We start from the raw sequence: 17,005 nt of genomic DNA, 5'->3' as shown, positions 1-17,005 counted from the left end.
AACTACGAATCACATTTCGGATGAGACCAAATTTAAAGTAGACAAATATGTAGACCAAGTAGCGATGTACATGTATGAAGCAAACCCCACATAATACTATAGGAAAAGAATACAAAATGTGAACATTAAATCTATTTATATTTTAAATATAACATTTGCATTTATTAGTATTTCTCTCTAAAGTGTATGTTACAATCATCAAAAGGTATTTCCAAATGGAAAAGTATAAAATGATTGTTTACATGTCATGTGAACGATACATAGTTTTCCTCGACAATAGGGCAATAAAATAAGCACAATCATAGTGCCCAACATGTATGGTAAAAATGTGAAAACATTTTTCTATGCATACTTTAAAACATGAAAGAGTCATTATTACAGTAAATTTACTTCAATCCCATTCACACAATCACAATCCTTTACAGAAAATGATTTTTCTTCTTTACACGTATCAAATTAATGAGCTTCCTCATATCTGAGAATTCTTTACTTTGGGGAAAATAATAAAAATATATTAAATTGTGTGCGGTTTTATGTTGAAGAAAATATTTATTTACACAAATGATATCTAATTTCTATGTTCATTTATTCAAGTGCATTTCCTGAAATCAATTCCTTTTAAATACTGGTGAAAACACAGAAATTCTCTTTAACTTCTTCTTCCCCCACCCATCCAAGCACCAACACTCTATCATACTTTCCCACAGTGGTGCAAAGCTTTGTATTTTCATACAAGACTTTCATCACCTGTGAACAAAATGGGTGTATTAGCTTGGAACCAAAAGGGCATACGTCCGAGATATCAGATATCAAATACTTATGACCTTCTTTAGTTCTTTAGTTCACTGTGAGCAAAAGGTTTGTTAAATGCATTTTGATCTTAACTCCACATCTACAGTTTTGGTTTATGAATTTTGATCTAACACCCCCCCCCCAAAAAAAAAATTCCCATTAAAAATACATCGGTAAAGCTCGATTGCACATAATGATCAATGTACTGAAGTGTAAAAATCAGTCCTACAGTCGAGCGCGATGCTTTGTTTTACACTTAGCTAGTTGTGTGGTAGATACGTCCTTATAGATGTGAAATAAACCCTTTCTCCTAAACCATCCTTCCCAGCATTTCCATCATGTTTACCAGTACCCTAAAATTGTGAGCTGCTTTCTAAAAAGGGCTATATCAAGTTTTTCTAACTAAATGGATTATTGATAACAAAACAATTTAAAAAAATGTAATTTGCACAACAGTATTTGATAAATTTTGAGAGCAATTACAAAAAAGGTCTTTGAAATTTCTTCTTTTCCATAAATGCCAGTGCAAAGCCTATCAAGTAACTAGAACATATCACAATTAAGGACTTTTTGACAAATTCTTTTATGTCTACATATTGGTCTATATCTCCCACCAGCAGACATGAGACAATACAATGCCTTCTATAATCTTAATCATTTCTGTACAACTCATTCAGAAAATAAACATACAAGTTCATTCACATGATTGAAAAAATACCTCATCAGTGATAAAAAATACATATAATTTTTTTTTACATGTTTTTGGTTCTTTCTGAAGATTGTAATTTAAACATCGCATAAGTTTTGGTATATGGCAAGTGTGCGTTGTCATAAAATACATACCAAAATCAACATACAGTGTAATGGAATATCTATACTGTACAATAGTGTTTACTAGTTCTGTCAAGTTTGAAGAAATCTGCATATTATGGGCCTTGTGGCATAGAATTTAACTTTACAATCATTTCCTATCAATCAGTCCATGAAAAAGTACACAAGAAAAAAATTGTGATTGATTGCAAATGTTGATTAGATATCTTTATGTAACAAGGCCCCAATCTGTAGTTCATATCTATTCTTAATTGCACATCTTTACTTTTTCCTTCTCTAAAATACTATTCAATATTTGTTCATGAGACACATGATACAAGGCTCAAGGGAAATAAAGTAAGCAAATAATAGAAGAATCTTTAAAAACTGAGGTAAAGAATGGAGAAAAGCCGACCTCTTAAATTTCTTTTGATCAACTTGCAACTTCCATTTCATAACTACGTTTAGAGAAATACAGAAAAGGAATCATCACGTCAGTTCATTTTAAAATACCAATCGAATCGAAATAAAAATAATAATCTAAGATGTTAGAATAATCATTACTGGTGAGTTTTGTGGAAATATACAGCATAAAAATCATGTATTCTGATGAATGCAATTGTATTTACAGAAAAAATAAGTGTGACTACTGAGAATATAATACATAAATCCCTATAAAACTTCTACAATTCATGTTTGAGCATTTAAATCTATCTTGTTACTACAAATTTCATAATCAATATCATCAAGGTTCTTAAAAATCCCCTCTTTACCCCTCAATAATGCCCCATTTGAAGATGAAAGTCGATCGTTGCAAAATACATAATCAATGTTCATGTTCAGGATTTGAATGATGTAAGGTGTTTTAAACAAATACCGTATTGAAATAATTAGTTCTTATCATTATTTTATTTTGAACTGACACAAGCACTTCTGCTGCTATGTTCTGCGAGGACCACATTAAGCATTTTACACCTGTGTTAAATTCATGGTGTTACTTAGTTTATCGCTTGTCAGTTCAAACTCTGGCATATAATGGTTACCTAAAAACACAGACAGCTATAAAACAATGATTTCAGCGTATCCTCATATTCAGACAATAAAGGCATGTTTTATAGCTCCATGATAAAGGGATACAGACAGGCTTTTAATAAATGTATCATTGTCATACATAAATGAATCAATGTATGTTTGTTTTCTATGGCCATATAAATAATAATAATAATGATGATGCAAACAATTAAAGAACTGCTTAAACATGAATTGTAGAATTTAGGAGGGGTTTATCAATCCTGTCTGTCAAAGACATTAACACATTAACTCTTCAGAGTTTATTCTTTACAGAAATTGCATATAAAAACACATTTGAATGCCATACTATGCATTAAAAGGGAATAAAATCCGCTGAAATAAATAAAAAGCACACAAATGTACAACTTTTGAAATAAATTACTACCAATGCAAAGCTGAACAACATTCAATGAAATGAATCTAAGCAAGTAGATTATCAAGCAGGAAGAGGAATAGGGAGAAAAGAGAGAAAATTAAAGAGTCTTTTAACCTTTTGCATTTTATATCTTCGTAAGACTGAAGATAAAGAGCGCATCACTATTCATCAGATGTATTCCACGGCTAAATTGGATATCACTGCTCACTGGATAGAATATTGAGCTAATTATTTGATAAAAACAAAATGAAAGTACATTTAATATCCTATCATTCAAACCTCTTTTTCTCCTAATATTCTCCTTTTTCCCTATTTTTCTGTTGCTCATGTAACTCTCTATCCAAGAATTGAAAAAGGAATAGAAAACTTTACTAGCCAAAAATATTAAAGACAGATTTTCATTACACTCGATTTTGAATAATTAAACTTTGCTTCCCCCAAATTGACTAAAAGTTTAAACTGAATATCTAAATGTGCATAAAAACAGGAAAAAAATGTGTTAACTAGCAACATTCAATTCATTTCATAAGGAAACAAGGAAGACATTTATTAAAAAAAATTTTTTAGAAAGATAAAAAGAAAAATGATAAAAACAAATCAAGTTTACTCTTCACAGACAAACATGTAGGGGGAGTTGCAAGATTTGTATTTGCAATTGATTGAAAATTACAATGGTAAATTTGCAACAGATTACAAATTACAGTTGTAAATTTGCCATTGATAAACCAATGTTAACTGGAAAATCAGTTAGACTTTCTGTTGCAGGAAGAAGACACGCAATCAATTTTCAATCAATAGCAAGTTTCTTGTAACTGCCCCATAAATGCACCAACACACAGCCTCATGAAAGACACAATGCAGCTCTAATAGATAACTTTTCAAAGATAAAAAAACATTGTGATACAGACGTAAGAACATGAAAAACAGTATGCAAAATACAGTGAGAAAATATGAAGAGTTGTATCATCACATATATTATTCAGAGATTTATAAATTATGAATAAATCTAGAAGTTAAATGGCCTTGCATGTTGATTTGGATACTTGATTTTTTAAATCCATATCTAATAATGTAATCCATTTTAGAACAAAAGACGGATACGTATCTCACCCCTTCTTGTTAATGACAATATTATCAATAAATAGCTGGATACTATTCATAATTTTGATAACTGATTTGGATTGCAAACTAATAGTATGTATCGTCTTTTATCTGGAGAAGAAAGACTTACATAACTTTCTTTCTACTTTTTTGTTCGGTCGTTGTTCTTTTTTCAATTTTTGCCTTAATGAGAGGTAAATATCGCACTTTCACATGAAAATTGCAATTTTGTAACCACAGCCACATCCCATAATGAGCCACGTCAGTCTAAAATACCCTTATGCACAGGTATTAAGACATACATATAGTTTTTTACTGTCAAAGTTTAAAATATGTTACACTTTTCTTGGAACTGTAAATGTATATGGCAGTCTGCATGTCCAAGCACGTTATTGAGCCAAGTTATTTCTGACATGCAACACAATGTCAATGTAACATGTATTGATAACAATACATTTTATTTATTCTGTATACAGCCAATTAATGAAAAAAAAAGTTGCCGGTAAATGTCATGCACTGCAATTCTTTGATGTGTGCTAATGGTGTTAGAAGCACCTCAATTTATCTGACCAGTGTTCTAGTGTAATGTGTTTGGTACCTGCAAGCACCTCACTAATTCAGGTGATTACTGCAAGCATCTTTAATTAAATCACTGTAGTGCAGATGAGCATCTCAGTATCTATGGTACTTGGTGCACATATCATGAACTTTGATGGAATTTTAATAATGCATAGTCTCTGTTTTGTAAGGCTTGATTTGGCTTCGATTTTTTATATTCTCTATCTTCATAAATGATACACAGTATCAATCTCTTATTCTTAAATATATATCAGGGCCCCGTCTTACAAAGAGTTTTATTGATCCAATCAATCATAATTCTATGGAAATCCATCGGTGTCATGATTTTTTTCTACAGGAAATTTGCACAATGTCTTTCGTAAACACAGTGAATTTTTAAGAAAACAATGAATACATGAATTTACATCATAGTTAGAAAATATTTTGAACAAACATGAATATTAGATGTTGACATTGCTGGCCGTCCATACTCGTGATTGACCGGATCAATCGCAATTCTATGTAAGACGGGGGCCTGGTGTATCGAACTTGATAATAAAATATTTATTTTGCCTTGTAATAGGATCAAGTCCAACATATCAAATCATCTTTCATTTTTATTCTAGTGTATTAAATCTTAAAAAAAACACCACTATTATATCTTTAAAACTAGTCAACCTAATGTGATATCATACATGTATAACAAATAGTCAGAATTATTTCTCCTGCTCTATGTATATCTTGTTTCTAATTATACAACCTCTTTCACGATCACAAGTTCTTATGACAAATACAAAAGACATTACCTTTACAACATTGTCAAACAAAGCGACGAAGATGGTTACTCACAAAGGACCCTGTTTCATCCACTGTGCTGAAGGCATTTACTGTTATAAGCTACTGAGATGGGGGCATTTGATTGGCTAAAAGCTCATGTGTCATAGAACCATGAACATTTTCAATGATAAATAAGTTGATGAAACAGGGCCCCAGCTAGAATCAATGTATCTGCACACAATGCAACAACTGCCTTATAAGTAAAATTTGACATCTTTAAAAACTGATTTAAAAAAAAAAAAAAAAATATCTTTTTGTGGTTGAATGTAAAAATCCTAACATACAGACAAAACATAAACAATGAAGTAAATTAAAAACTTCCATATGAAAAAAACATGAACCTTTCAGGTTTCACACTAAGTTGAGAGCTGAAAGGAAACTCTATTGCATCCTTACAAATCTACCTCTTTCAGTTATGAACAGGTGATAATACTACATGAATAAAAACCTTGTTTCATATGTAACATAGGATTTTGCAGAACAGTCTTTGATTTGAGCATACTTTTCCTTCTTTTACCTGGCTAGGAACGTCCCTTGTCTTCTCCCTTTTTCCAAGAACGATCTGAAATGCAAATAAATACTGTCCATTTTGAGACACAAGAGGGTGCACTAACCAAGAGAACTTGTCTCCATTGGTGTATGTCAATATCGAGCAAGAATTCCATGTTGGAGATTCAGTCTAACCCCATGTTCTTGGCTCTATTGCATGCATGATGTTCCTGTAAAATAAATCTTCTAAAATCCTATCTGTGACAGAATGCATGTTTACGGGCATCACATCCCTATGTCCTCCGATATCCTTTAGTGGTCCGAGTTTCTACCTTGGCCTACAATCACAAAAGCAATTTCATTCAAGAGGATTCCACAAAAATCTGATCTACAAATCCTAAAGATGTCTTTCAGCAGTTCCACATCACATCCTAAACTTCATCCCACTCTGCAGTCTATCATATGAACAATATCATGGCAAGAACTTTCCAACTCCTTCCATCATCAGGGTATAACTGTCATCATTGATCTTCCAGAATGTGGTGGGAACGACCAAAGCATCGCTAAGATCAGCAATCATCATACAGTGCTTTCTTTCCTTTCTAGAGGAGAGTGAGGTGGTTCATCCTTCGGCAAGACCTCCTCATCAGAGATCTCAGCGATGATGTCCTCATCGTTGTCGGACTCGATGATGGAGATATCGATGCCCATCACCTCCTCTTGGTTGGCTTCATCCTCCAGGACTCGTTGCTCGCGTTGTAGAAGCTCAGGATCTTGCTCGATCTCGCGTTCGATGTCAGCAGCCTTTTCTCCTGATCGTAGCCTCTCTCGCTTTTTGAAGACAGCCACCTGGGGGAACACAAAAGAAATAATACAGAACACATTAAAATAATAATAATAATGAAAGATAATAACCTCACATTTACCCAGGGTAGCCACTTCATTTCAAATTGCTCTGCCAGTGGGCCCTGCTTAACACGATAATGGTATCATTACCCTGGCTTTACCTGGGCTGCCTAGGCGCTCAAGCATTTCAGGTATTTCTTCCTACCAGATACCCGTTTACTACACCTGGGTAAAGACAATGGTAAATGTAGATAACACATCTCCAAAAGATGAGAGTGCTGCGGTGGGACTCGAACCACGGACCTTGTGGTTCTTGCTTGATAGACTTATCCTCTCAGCCACATCACCTCTACATTACAATATTATGCATTGATAGATACATGTATGTTATTAGATACATGGAGACATGTACGGAAAACAAAAGAGAAATGAACAAATAACAAATATATTGAAGTAAAGGAAGATAGATGGGTAGGTACAGTATATAATGTAGGTACGTATAACGAGATAGATTGATAGATAGATATAACAGGTATGAGATTACAGCAATTGGAAAGGTGGTGATTTCTTTAGTTTCTATCAGTTACTAATACCGTCTTCACGCTGGTTTTCAAATTTATCCCGGGACAGCGACAACGCTATAAACCTGCTATAAATGCATTATCAGAAGAAATCCCGGAACAGTCCTGGGATAAATTTCACGTATCCATTCACACTGCAGCTGATGATTCTTATGACCTCCATAACAAAACATGTGTAGGCTTGTGACCCTGTGAGTAACCCAAACTCTGATACACCGGAAATACTTGAGGTCGGGAATTGAACCCATGTCCTTCAGATTGAAAGACGAGAATCATAACCACTAGACCATGACGCCCCACATAATAGTTAACATATCACAAGTACTTTATCCCGGTGTTGTAGCGGTGTGCCTTCACACTAAAGGAACACCGCTACAACACCAGGATAAACCAATAGTGGTGTGCCGTCACACTGAAGGAACACCGCAAGAGTTGCGGGGCTGTCCCGCTACTATTACTATGGCTTGCCTAGCGATAGTTTGTTGCGGAGATAGAGCGAGGCAAGGTTAACCCTTAAGGTTAACCCAGGGAAGTTTATTGCGGGACCAAGAATTCACACTGAAGGCAACACCGCTACAGTCTCGGGACAGTCCCAGGACTGTAGCAGTGTTTGAGGCCAGTGTGAAGACGGTATTAGACAAGGAATATTGTTTAAGATTACTTGCTTGTGGATATCAGAGTTTGCTTTTGACGATAATGCCATCTGGGCAACATTTAAAGCACCCAATAGTTCTATTATTGAAGCTAAAACACTAATTAAGTTTGGTGACAACATGAAAATTATTTTGTTCTATGTTAAACCAAGCAGCCAACACACCCTTCTCCCATGTATACAGTAAGGCATGTACATATTGCAGAGTTCCCCATTTATGTCATTAAGATTATAAAACTCATCATTTCTTCATATCATCAAGGAAATAATAAATGTGTTCATATTGTTGCTACTAATTACTATATTCGATAAAGAAGCTCACTTTTGTATCGTAAAGAAAGGGGGAATCTTGACAGTATCCTGTATGACTATACAGACAAATTTTGTAAATGTACTATTACTATCAATGTCTACCTAATTTCCTATATGTAATTGATTTGTTTGTTTCTATTTTTTTATTCACGTCTTGGTATTACACCAGTGGAAAACAATTTTTCACAATCTTTGTGATCATGTTGCGAAGACAAAATAAAATATCTTGTATCTTGCTAATTTTTTCTTTCCAATACAAATACAAAAAATTGGCCTCGAGTTTAGGGGTGGGGGTAACCATTTCCCCCATCCATGATTTCTAAGCATTAAAAAATAAAAAGAAGAGGATAAACAAAAATGAGGAAGAAAAAGGGAAAGAGAGAAAAGAAACGTAGAAAGGAGAAAGAATAGTAGAGAAGTTTGGGTGCGTGGGTCGTGTACATTAAACCCCAGGCTGAAATTAAATTTAAAAAAAATTGATACCGGGTATCAAAATACTCTGGCACTGCCCTTGATTGAGTTGCTTTGTTTTCTTTAAAAGCAGGAATATATGTGAATATCATGCACCACCTACATGTATCCTAGCAGCGGTTCTTAATGATCACATGACCTAAAATATTTCCTACTGTGATGTTTTGACTGTCTCTTAATAGCTCCATGATCATACGATGGGTTATAGTGCAAGGGTGGCATATGTGACCAAACATGGTTAACATGATGACCTTGTTTTTCTCCACAAACAATAAGATGTGGAGGAAACCACATTTGGGGTTTTCCCTACACCCTGGCATTCAGGAATAGAATGTACAGTGGAGTTAAGGCAATGATACTTACTCCAGGGAGTAAATGGCCACTAGGTCTACACCCACTTGGTCAACATTGGTCCCGAATGGTCTGATTGTAGTTTGCCTACGACCAATTTGTCTACTAATCATAATTTTACTGCTATTCGACCCATCTACCATTTTGTATACTTTCCAGTTCAATAGGCTATACATGTATATGCAGTTTGTCTAGATAAAATCAGCTCTGGTAAAGTATCAGAAGTGAATACCCTGGATTTTCACTTTAAATTAATTAAAAGTGATATTCCGTTATCAATTAAACAATTCCTCTTCCTCTGGAAGCCCTGCAAGGAAGCCCTGCAAGGTTTTCAGCTTTTACATGTACCTGAACAATAATGATCATAACCACAGATTCATAACACTTCCAAGAATAAGCTAAAAGTACAGCTGCCCTGGGCAGTAGTGCCAACTTGGGAAACCCAATGCAATATTCTTTTAAACTTTCAGTTCATTTATTTCTCATTGAAAAATTATAAAATATTTTTTCATCTTAGAAACAAATAAAATGTTATTACACTTTTTGTTGTTCACATGACATACATGTAGATTGCATGAATTTGTTCATCCACTTATCAAACTGAGTGATATTTTGTGAAAATTATGGGGAAAGGTTGTTTTTATTGAATTTTTTTCTTAAGAACTTGGTAATTATGATGATATTGATGAGGATCAGGATGATGAAGATAAAGAAGATGATGATGGTCATGATGGTGGTAACGATGATGGTAATGTTGATGATCAAGATGATGATAATGTTAATGAAGATAAAGAAGATGATGATGGTCATGATGGTGGTAACGATGATGGTAATGATGATGATCAAGATGATGATAATGTTAATGATGATGGTGATGATCAAGATGATGATGATGATGATGGTGATGATGATGATCAAGATGATGACAATGTTGATGATGATGATGATCAAGATGATGATGATGATGATCAAGATGATGGTGATGATGTTGATGATGATGGTGATTATGGTGGTGATGATGATGATGTTGATGGTGATGATGATGGTGTTAATGATGAAAGTGATGATGTTGATGATGATGGCTATGACGATGATCATGATGATGATGGTGATGATGATAATGATGATGGTGATGATGATGGTGGTGATGATGACCATAGTGATGCTTTAATAGCACTGTTCAACCTCCAGATTAAAAGCTTCATCATGTAAGGGTTAATTTATAGCCACTTGGACTTACTGTAATTTCATTTAGTTAATGGTCAAATTTCATTTGATGACCATTCTGTCTATCACCAGCAATAGAGACAAATTGATCGAGTATGAAATAGGATAGGACTAGACCAAGTGACAATTCATCTACCTAGCTTTGAACCTCAAACCTGCCGGTTACCCAACCACTGAGCCACTCAGTGGAAGGAAGGATTGTACCTTCTATCACTGTGTGTACAATGTGAAGGACTGCATCAGTTAGTTTTCTAACAGAAATGATCTCATATATTTTTCTGATGAAAACAATTTATCATAACTGAAAAAGAATCAACAATCCTATGACCTCATCTCCTTTCTCACAACTAACCCTGAGAAATGGAGTTCGTGACCCTGTTACCTTGGGACGTAAACAATGCACTTGAAATCACCACCACCTCACCCCACTCCCCTTTAGTAGAAATCACAGCATGGGAGAAATAAGAGAGAGGTGATCTTTGCACTCTTTAACCAGCGTGACCCATCACCTAAACAAATCATTAGCCCGCAAACTCATCAGAAGGTAAATACAAATATTTTGAACAAAACGTGTTTGAGGCCACAAATTGGTTGAAGGGCTCCTCCTCAGGATGACGTGATTTTCAGAGAAACCGAGGGTTCTCATTAAACTTTAAAGGCAGTGTAACAGTCTGATATCAAGCCTAAAGAACTGTACTTTCTAAATGGACATTAACTACACTCTATCTGCATAAACTGACTTTCCATTAGTGAAAAAATTCCAGAAGTCAAAACCATGTGTTATTTACATCTTCTAAATCAATTTTTGCCCATGATAAACAGATTACTGTTGTTCTAATGAGATATGACTTAGGCAGCTTACCTGATACATGCATACATAAAATGCGATCATGCATTGTATAGCAATTTAATTAGTATTCAACATTTATTTTACAATTTATTCATGTATTTCTTTCTAACAATTTTTGTTAAGGTTATATTTACATTTTTTTTTAGAATCAAATTTTGATTTTCTATTAAGTCTGAGAGCATTCAGTGATAGCACTGATCATAATATCAACACAATTTGAGATAATAACATGTAAAAGCAGTCCCTTGGGATTTCAGGAAAACTAAAATGCCACTTATCAAATGTTTTAGACATCAAAAGATTGGTAAGCCTGGATAATTATCCACATCAACATTTAACAAAGCAGATGCTTTAACAATTTATGAAGTCAACCATTAGGATACTTTCTGAATCCTTTTAATTCAAATCATATTTTTCTAGGGATCCATCCATTGTTCATGGTGGCACCGTGTTCTGAGCTAACTCCTACGATGCTTTTCTAAGAATCAAATTAACACTCGCATGGCAGGTGTTAAAGCATATTTAAGTTTTGGTAAACACTTAACAAAGCAGATGCTTTAACAATTTATGAAGTCAACCATTAGGATACTTTCTGAATCCTTTTAATTCAAATCATATTTTTCTAGTGATCCATCCATTGTTCATGGTGGCACCGTGTTCTGAGCTAACTCCTACAATGCTTTTCTAAGAATCAAATTAACACTTGGATGGCAGGTGTTAAAGCATGTTCAAGTTTTGGTAAACACCCCCTCCCAGAGGTGAAAAGTGAACTGAATCACTGTGACCCGCAGGTCTCTCCTCCCGATATAACTGATTGGGGGAGTGAAGTTGGACCACAACACCGGGGTTTTCCCCTACTCTTATACGAATAGTGCAGTGGGTTCTTAACGTGGAAAGGTGGTGACTCTCCTTTACACGGGGCCTCCATTTAACATCCTATACGAGGGACGGAGTGTTTACCACTGTAACATAGCCTGCATCCATGGAACATGGGAGAGACGTTTACACACAACGCACTGGCTTCAGTCATCTGCCTGGGGTGGACTCGAACCTACGATCTTTGGTTCCACAGGCAAACACTTTACCCACTGAGCCAACTTCGCTCTATGCATGCTATACATTTTTTACAATATAAAGCTCCTTCCCAAGCACGGAATGGGCTGAAATTTTCAGCATGCAATCTCTGTCTGCAGCTTTCAGATATCAAAGATATAAATTTGTAAGGTAATGGCTCAACTTGCCCTTTCCAAATAGAAATGAAAATATCAGAATAAGGGTGCTAGGTTTCTAAAAAATATTCTTTTTTTTTCAAAGAATTGACAGTTGAAAAAACCCAATGGCCTCTTTTCTATTGCAAGATTGCCATTTAAGGTCATGATCATGTAATTCTCATTACTTGCTTCTTACCAATGTTATAGATATATTTTTTAAAGATCCATCCATTGTTTTTGGTGGCATTGTGTTAACTCCCATGATGCTTTACTTGGAATCAAATTAACACTCCCATGGGAGTACTTAAGAGGTCGCTAGCATGGGGTGATAAGCGACCTTCTTATACCAAACTCATGTAACTCCAGAAAACAACAAAGAATTGGCAAGCTACCAAGTTTCCAAGAGAGAACTGACGACTTCCAAAGTAATTCACCAGGGTGGTATATCAATAACATCAGCGAATAACATCATATTGGAAATGTGTCACCTTCTAAAAGTCCTTCATGATGAATTTTCCCTTTATTTTTTTCATTCCAGAGGATGAAAAATATTAAATAATTATATTAAATAATCATTATTGAATAATAATTTTATGAACAGTTCCTCAACAAGACCTCTCTGGGTGGAAGCTCAAACGATTACAATACAGCCTCTTGCAAGAGAAAGAGTGAATGAAATATTTAATCAATGTTCCACTTTTTTTTGGGGGGGGGGTGGGCAATAATGAGCTGGATATTACCATACATTTAACATTCCTAAACAGAAAAAAAATCATTTAGGATATTAGCTTATTTTGAGTATGTGTGTGATACCATCAATAATGTACACCTGCAACCTGGATCCAATCCAGTGTAGTAATAGAGGATGTTCTCACTACGTTCCTAAAACTAGTTTAGTGGAAACTACTTTAACGCGTAGTGAGAACGGTCGAGGCGGTCTTGGAAGCGATCTTCCAAACCAGTTTGGAAAACCACCTCGCGATGTAGTTTTCAAGATCGCTTTGCCTCGTTAAACTGGTTTTAGCTTAAGTGAGGACACAACCGTTCTTCGGGAAGCGATCTTTGCACATTTTGAGCGCGCTACTCCACACAACAGGCGTAGAATGCCTATGCTGCGGTTTCGAATTTCGCGCGAAACGTGTCACCCCACTGAGAGCGTTTCCATAGCAACAAGAGCGCTTTACGTGAAGTGATTTAGAAAACCACTTTCGTGTGATCAAGTGGGAACGCTAACAAAGCGATCTTCCAAACTGGTTTCCTGAATCGGTTTCCAGTAAACTAGATTTAGAAAGCATAATGAGAACAGCCTCATAGTCAATTCAAGGTGGTGAACATGTCAGATCTACACTAATGTAAAATTGAATGAAAATTTGAAAGATTTGTATTTCTAAAATGTTTAAGCAAAAACAGATCACTACTCCAGGGAGGAAAAGTGCAGTTTCTCTATTTTGTGCAACATACATGTATACCTTTTAAGTTTTAATCGGAAATTAACTCACTGCCTCTCTTAATCTACCACATGAAAGATTATAATGACAGCCCTACTATAAAGTACTGGTAAAGAATGTTTAATAGCCATGTCAGTTCATATTCAATAAAGTGCTTTTCACATTTGATACCAAACAGCTTCTTAAACATTAGTAACCAAGCATGAACAATTGCATTTATCAACAAAATAAAAATACAAATACAAAATGATATGCAGCACAATGATGATGAAGAAAACATACAGGTCTATTGTTTAGTAAGCATGAAGGAATAGGATCTTTGTGTTTGAATACCCAGAGATCAAGAAGGTGAAGTGTTGGAGGTGTGAGGAAAAACGTTTTGGCAACAGGAGTCACAAAATAATCAAACAAAAGTATGGGGTCGACATGACACATTTAACCCGTTGGACATCAAAAGACTTTGCTATAGCATGTGCTTTCCTCAGACTCAAGCCCACATATACATATACATGTATGTGGGCTTAGTCACCAACGGGTTAACATGAAATCATAAAGGTTCTGAAGAGATGAAAGAAAATGACTGATGTGAAAAGAAGAGACCTCTGGGAAACACCCACATGAAAACATTCAACATTAGAACTATAATTACCAAACATGTTTTATGGTTATGGTTATATTACATGTACATAATAAGTTTATAACCCTGAATCCAAACAGACCGCCCTCCCTCCCCCACCATTATCTTGGGCCACTGACCTCGTAATTGGTACAAAAAATTACATGAGCGTACGTAGCCCATAGCATAATCCACAAAACTGGAAAGCGAAATTCTCAGAAAAATAAAGGAACTGATTAAATACATGTATGCTAATTCGTGCATAAAATCAAATGTTTATTCTGATGAACTAATCTAAACCCCAAAACTGTTTTGTATAATATTGGAACCACATACCTGGGTTACGCAAATTTTATCTTAAGCTGTGCTAGATATTTAAGTCATCAAACAAAGTCCCACAAGGTTTTCATGTTACAGATTTAACACCCCCCCAAAAAAAAATGTTGAGGGGTACTGAATCGGTATTCTTAGGGTTAAAAAGATTGAATCATGTTAAGACACTAACCTCTCTCTTTAACTCCATGATTCTATCTTTGAGTTCTTCAACCCTGTGATTACTCTCAGCTTGTATTAATGAGTTATTAGTGATCAGCTCTTGATTCTGAAAAAGTAAGGAATCATGACAGAATACAAGTATGTCAACTTATCATCGGACTATTAAAGAAATCTCCCCTACTCCTCAAACACAACTTTCATTTTTGCTTTTCAATCTGATATCCCTTTCAGTACCTCCTCTATCACTCCCATCTCCCTATCTTTGCATAAAATATTTCTTCTCTTCCTCTTAAACAGATCTTCCTCCTCTCCATCTATGATCTTTACCCTCCTTTCCCATTTGTGAACAGCCACCCCAAAACCAACAATAAGTCGCCCAAAATGAATCTTAAGACTTTAATCTAGTTTGAAAAAGCACAGCCATAGCTTTGAAATGATATATAGTTTGTCTAAATAATAACCCACTGAAATACTTGATTGAATGCAGAAGACACAAAGCATGAGCTTCAGAAAATAAGGAGAAAACAATGTTTGAAGATTGTATTTACTCAAGCATAAGATGTGCACACTGTGCAATTTCAATTAAACTTCCAACAGTCAACAAAAACTTGTGTCAAACAAAGTCTTGTATCTTGTTTTCTAATTGGGTTCATAATATTAATTTTTTACAGCATAAGAAAGAATAAATATTCCTTCAGATAAGCTCATTTTCAAATTTTTGCTTTTTGAAGATCAATTGACTATTTTGACTATTACAGAGAATCTTCCCTTGCAACTTTGGTTTGGGGGTGGCTGGTTACATTTTTCCTTCCTAACATCCTCCTACCTAATCTCATCTTACGTATCATCTTTCCAGTTTATTCTACCTTCGTTATACCTCCATTCAGCTTCTTTCTCTTCCTCTCTCCTTTCTTTCTTTCCCTCTTTCTACTCTCATTGCCCATGCTTACAAAGTTCCTCCCTTCTCCACTCCTCTTTCTTCCACCCTCAACCATCACTCCTTCAATGCAAACCTTCCCTTCGTCTTCATTCCATTCTTTCTTTCTTTCTATCTTCCTATCTTCTTCCATTAACTTTCCCTTTGTTTCTCACCCTTCCCTCCTCCTTATCCAATTTGTATGTATCTAATGCATTAAGAGTTTTATTTCTATTTTTAAAATTAGAATACGCTTAAAGGGCAAGTCTACCCCATCAAAAAGTTAATTTGAATGTAAAGAGAAGATCAAGCAAGTACCATGTTGAAAATTTCATCAAAATCGGAAGTGATGTAAGAACGTTATGACATTCAAAAAGTTTGCTTGGTTTAACAAAACAGTTATCTGCACATCTTGGTATGCAAGAGAACTGATAGCGTCACCCACGCAGTATTTCTTTTGTATTTTATTAACATTGGAAATATGAAATATGGTTATTTTTTTCCTCTTTATATATAAAAGAAGATTTGATTCCTCCTTGAATATTTGGGATTGTCATTGTTGTGATCTATTGTGATGCAATGAAGATACATTCTTATTGCCATATCGGAAAAATTTGTAATATTCTTTATTTCGCATAATAAAATACAAAAGATATACTTAAGTGTGTATCATTCTCGACTCTCATTTGCATCATCCATGGCTTGAATTTATTAAAAATCAAATTTTTATGATATTTTCAGCACTATGCTTGTTTTTTATTCTCTAAGCATTCAAATCATCTTTTTTGTTGTGGTGGACTTGAACTTTGTACATTAGCATACCTTAATATCAAGGCCTGAAACCCGTTGCCTGAGTTCAATCAATTCTGCATTGGCTTCTGCTTCTCTTAACCTTACGTTGATCATTTCTTCTTTGCTCTAGAAAAAAAAAACAGACAATGAAGATAAAAAAATAAATTTCTATAATTGTAGTATTCTAACTTGATTCAAAGGAG

The 17,005-nt window shown here is 34.9% G+C and overlaps 1 protein-coding gene across 1 annotated transcript; it reads right to left on the bottom strand.

Moving 5' to 3' along the window:
• Positions 1-130: 130 nt before the first annotated feature.
• Positions 131-16,923, bottom strand: LOC129277965 (uncharacterized). The gene is made up of 3 exons (XM_064109960.1): positions 16,833-16,923; positions 15,105-15,200; positions 131-6,883 (listed from the first exon to the last, which is right to left on the bottom strand). Exons 1-3 carry the CDS (start codon positions 16,914-16,916, stop codon positions 6,614-6,616), a joined length of 450 nt encoding a protein of 149 aa, XP_063966030.1. The 5' UTR covers positions 16,917-16,923; the 3' UTR covers positions 131-6,613.
• Between the last annotated feature and the right edge of the window lie 82 nt (positions 16,924-17,005).

Source organism: Lytechinus pictus, chromosome 15 (genome assembly GCF_037042905.1).
Source record: "Lytechinus pictus isolate F3 Inbred chromosome 15, Lp3.0, whole genome shotgun sequence".
NCBI lineage: Eukaryota > Metazoa > Echinodermata > Echinoidea > Temnopleuroida > Toxopneustidae > Lytechinus > Lytechinus pictus.
This window is presented reverse-complemented; position numbering and strand designations above follow the sequence as displayed.

What these genes read in the sequence shown, in the direction of transcription:
- LOC129277965 (XM_064109960.1), bottom strand. Translation starts at nt 16,916, where the DNA reads ATGATCAACGTAAGGTTAAGAGAAGCAGAAGCCAATGCAGAATTGATT. An exon ending in TTTCAGGCCTTGATATTAAG is followed by an intron (nt 15,201 to 16,832) that starts GTATGCTAATGT and finishes TTACTTTTTCAG; the next exon opens with AATCAAGAGCTGATCACTAA. An exon ending in TCATGGAGTTAAAGAGAGAG is followed by an intron (nt 6,884 to 15,104) that starts GTTAGTGTCTTA and finishes GTGTTCCCCCAG; the next exon opens with GTGGCTGTCTTCAAAAAGCG.